Below are 5000 nucleotides of genomic sequence, written 5' to 3' on the forward strand. Positions count from 1 at the left end.
CGCACCGATACCATCCAATCAGAGTAGTGGAAATAACAGGGCCCAATCGGCCGAAGGTTAGCTGTTATCTGCTACGTCCGTATTTATGTTATATATGTCAGAGAGAGGGGATGAATTTCACTAAGGGTATGCTACAGGCCTCTCTCAACTAAAAATTTGTTTTTGGTCTGTATCGATTGTCTATGTGTGCGCAATTCATTACAAACAAACGTAACCGAAGTCAGAAAAAATATCTAACAATCACTTTATTTCTTATGATTTCAGGTGCTCTCAAAATACGATACCAGTGCCGAACAAGAGGTTCGGGATTGGGTTAAACAGCTGGTGGATGAGGATATTGGAGGCGGCCCATATGAAGTCGAAAAACAGCTTAAAAGTGGCGTTACCCTCGTCAAGTAAGTAATATTAATTTTCAGTCATCAACATACACTACACGTGCACTCATGAGTGGTCTGACCGCGCCATGCTGGGGCATCCCTTTCAATGGTTTGTCGAACAAATTTACTCTCTTTCACTCTTTTATTCTTTTACTTGTTTCACTCACAAGGCTTTGGTCGGCCCGAGGCTATAGTAAAAGACACTTGCCTAAGGTGCCACGCAGTGGGACTGAACTCGGAACCATGTGGTCGGTAAGCAAGCTACTTACCACACAGCCACTCCTGCACCTATGGTACTTATTTATTTAATTTTTCTGTAAGTCTCGGTACTCATTCTATTGGTTTCTTAGGCCGAACCGGTGAGTTACGGGGACATGAACATACCAACACCGGTTGTAAAGAGGTAATAAGGTGAACAAACAAGATCACAAAGATACTTGCGCGAGCGCATGCATATATATGTGGGTGTGTTACAATCTTCTACACAGTCATCGTCTACCAAATTCTCAAGGCCCTTGTGAAGGCACTTGCCCAAGGTGCTGCACAGTGGAACTGAACCTGAAATCATAGTTGCGTGGTTAAGAACCACACAACCATATATTTCTTTACTGCCCACAAGGGGCTAAACATAGAGGGGACAAACAAGGACAGACATAGGTATTAAGTCAATTACATCGACCCCAGTGCGTAACTGGTACTTAATTTATCGACCCCGAAAGGATGAAAGGCAAAGTCGACCTCGGTGGAATTTGAACTGAGAACGTAACAGCAGACGAAATACCGCTAAGCATTTCGTCCGGCGTGCTAACGGTTCTGCCAGCTCGCTGCCTGAACCACACAACCATACCTGTACCAATAAGCGGTGCCAGTGCATAAACGCACACACGCGCGCGCGAACGGACACACGCACGCACGCACACACATACACACACATACACACACACACACACACACACACACACACACACTCGCTTGAATTCTCCGTGCGTAAAACAAGGGCCTCCTAACGAAACGTTAAAACGTGATATAATCAAGATGACCTTTAGAAGAGAAGCCATCGGTAGACAACTCGCTTGGATATTTACTACTTCCGAGGATCCGCTCGCTATGAAACGTATGCAGCCAGGACTTCTTTCTACTACATTCCTTTACTCTTGAATGTGTGTGTGCGTGCGTGTGTGCATGTGTGTGCGTGTGGTGTGCGCGTGTGCGTGGTGTGTGCGCGTGTGTGGTGTGTGTGTGTGTGTGTGTGTGTGTGTTGATCATTCTTATACTACCAAGTAGAATATGCTCGCTGATAAGGTCCAATAATACTGAAATATGTTGTTGCTTACACCAGATGGCTTTAATAACAAGATCCACTCCAGCTCTGGGTGGATTTCTGTCAGTTTATATAGTACATACTACATGCATATATATATATAATATAATATATATATATATAATATATATATATATATAATATATATATAAAAGACTTGTCCTATTTCTATTCCTGAGCGCCATACTAATATATTTGTTTGTTTGTACTCACCTGCCTTCGTCTTTTGTTTATTCGTAAACTTTCCCGTTATATATATATATAATATATATATATATATTAGAAATTAGAAAATAAAACACTATTATTCAACTCAAACAGTGATAGACATAAACTATAACATAAATAACAAATATATATTTTTATAAAACATATAACTAGATCTCAAAAAGTATAAAAATGAATGATCAATATATATTGATCATTCATTTAATTATGACCCTAGTATCGATCTATTGCATTTCAATCTATTTTCGGGTTAGGGTTAGAGTTAGGGTTAGTTAGGGTTACTTAGGGTTAGTTAGGGTTAGTTAGGGTTAGGGGTGGGAGGAAGGGTATCTTTTTTTCTTCACAAATGTAAATAAACCCAATCTGTTTCTTAAACGAGGGACCATTTTCATATGGCACAGAATGTTTTCACCTCAATAGACGTCATTGATTGTTTGAAACTGCAGAAATTGAAGAAAAAAAAACAACAAATATCTTACAAACTATAGAATTTTCTCAATAAAGCCAAGAGACAAAGATGTTTTATAAACACATTCTACCAGTATACGAAGTTTCAAAGTGTTTAGTCACGTGGAAATTATTTTTAAAAAACTGCCGCTCAAACCGAAAAGATCCGTACTCTGTTTCGGAAGGATTTTCGTCCTAAATTTGCCTCGTTACGGTTGAGCTGAATTTTCGCTATAACATCGTCGCGCGTTTGGACTTAACTCACTTAGCTAACGTTAGCAGAAGGGAAGTAACTCTAACATGACTATCGATAAAGTTATATAGAATTCCCTTTCTTGACATATTTTTTTTCATTAACTCTCAGGGACTTTTCTTTTCTTTACGAGTGTAATGTTAATTGCGTGACCTTTTTGTCTATTTTATTTTATATTCCTTTGCTTAGGAGTGGCTGTGTGGTAAGTAGCTTGTTTACCAACCACATGGTTCCGGGTTCAGTCCCACTGCGTGGCATCTTGGCAAGTGTCTTCTGCTATAGCCCCGGGCCGACCAATGCCTTGTGAGTGTGATTTGGTAGACGGAAACTGAAAGAAGCCGTCGTTATATGTATAGATATATTATAAGTGTGTGTGTATATGTTTGTGTGTCTGTGTTTGTCCCCCTAGCATTGCTTGACAAACCGATGCTGGTGTGTCTACGTCCCCGCCACTTAGCGGTTCGGCAAAAGAGACCGATAGAATAAGTACTGGGCTTACAAAGAATAAGTTCCGGGGTCGATTTGATCGACTAAAGGCGGTGCTCCAGCATGGCCGCAGTCAAATGACTGAAACAAGTAAAAGAGTAAAAGAGTAAAGAGTAATAAAATTCTAAATAATTTCTACTCATTTTCAGACTGGCAGAAAAAGTTATTGGCGGTACCCCAGATGATCATCTTCCACCAGATGCAAAGACTTGTACCCTCAAGACAAATGCATCCGCTACACCTTTCAAACAGGTTAGTATAGACATTTATTTGTCTGGTTGGTTGTTTGGATTTTCGTATGCACATACATAGAGTGACATTTGTATAAATATGTGTGTGTAAGTGTGTGTATGTGTGTATACATATACATTTAGATATATTTATATGTATGTATGTGTATGTATGGGTATGTGAAAATAACCTCGCTAAGATAAGTATTTATTTATATTTAAGATCTTTGAATTGTAAATTATAATATTTTATAAGTCTTTGGTGTAATAATATTTTCCTTATGTAAATATCGTTGTTTATGTAATGATCTAATTATCGTAATTTTCTATATTATTAGATATTAAATTTAAGTTTATTCGTAAGATATTACTTAGCGATAGATTTGTTGTTCGATAGCAAGTATACGAGATGTCTAAAGTTAGACTTTTGTATATACATGTATTAATAGTATTAATTGTAGTTTTAAATTTCTTATAATTAAAATTAGATAAACTTTGATATACTTAGATATGTTTCGACTAAAGATTGGTCCAGGCCTTGTCTAACTTAATAGCATAACTTAGTTATTGTCTCTTTAAATTGATATTCGCTAGTTATTCCCATTGATAATTATATTTATAGTATTTATAGTATTTATTCGATACTATATAACTACGAATTGATTATTTCTATAAGTATTTTAAATAAGATTTCCGAAAGTTCGTTTAAGTTTGTTTGTTTGTATTTTTGAAATTAGCTATTTCATCTTTAAATATGAAAAATTAATTTATTAAGTTTTTTATTATATGTGCATATATATTTATTTATAGAGATTATTTTAGATCTTAATTATAATATTTATATACATTTATATATTTTCATTGATAATTTATTTATAATAGTCATTTTTTTTTGGAATATTTATGTAATTAGATATAGACTATTACCGATATTAGATTATTGGTGGGTTTCCTACCTTATAAATTAAAATTAATATTTAACATTATAATCGATTTTGATATAATCATAATTGTTAAGTTTTAAGTTTCTAGTTTATTATAAGTAAAATTATTATATTTTTATATCTTAAAAATATTGTTTAAATATTTCTGATTATTTTTAAAATATTTCAATTAACCTGAAGATTGACTGTAACCATAACTCGAATTATTAATTGAATTTAAATTATTGTTATTCGAATTGGTACAGCCATGAAACGATCGTAGTGTTTTACTCTTTATCTTTTATTAAACTTTTAATACTTTTGATATAAAAAAAATTAATTAATTAATTAATTAATTAATTAATTAATAAAATAATATATAAATTAAAAATATACATACATATATATATATATATTTGTATATATATATAAAATTTATAAATTAAATTATTTAAATAATTTTTTATTTTTAACTTTTATATTTTTAAATTAATTTTATGTATTGGCTAATGTTTTTCACTGTTTGATTTGCCTAACAGTGTTTTATCTCTAATTTAATATAATATATATTATATATATATATATATATATATAGTTCTGTTGTGTGTTGTATATGTGATAGCTAGATAGATAGATAGATAGATAGATAGATAGATAGAGATAGACTAGATGACAGACAGATAGATAGACAGACAGACAGACAGACAGACAGACAGATAGATAGATAGATAGATA

At 33.6% G+C, this 5000-nt stretch overlaps 1 protein-coding gene across 1 annotated transcript in view; it reads left to right on the top strand.

Annotated features, from left to right (window-relative positions):
* Positions 1–5000, top strand: part of LOC115221527 (calponin-2-like) — a 56220-nt gene that overhangs the window by 43001 nt on the left and 8219 nt on the right. Inside the window, 2 exon segments of the mRNA XM_029791729.2 lie at positions 265–395; positions 3262–3364. Coding sequence (XP_029647589.1) covers positions 265–395; positions 3262–3364 — 234 coding nt within the window.

The sequence above is a fragment of the Octopus sinensis genome, linkage group LG18 (genome assembly GCF_006345805.1).
Source record: "Octopus sinensis linkage group LG18, ASM634580v1, whole genome shotgun sequence".
Classification (NCBI taxonomy): domain Eukaryota; kingdom Metazoa; phylum Mollusca; class Cephalopoda; order Octopoda; family Octopodidae; genus Octopus; species Octopus sinensis.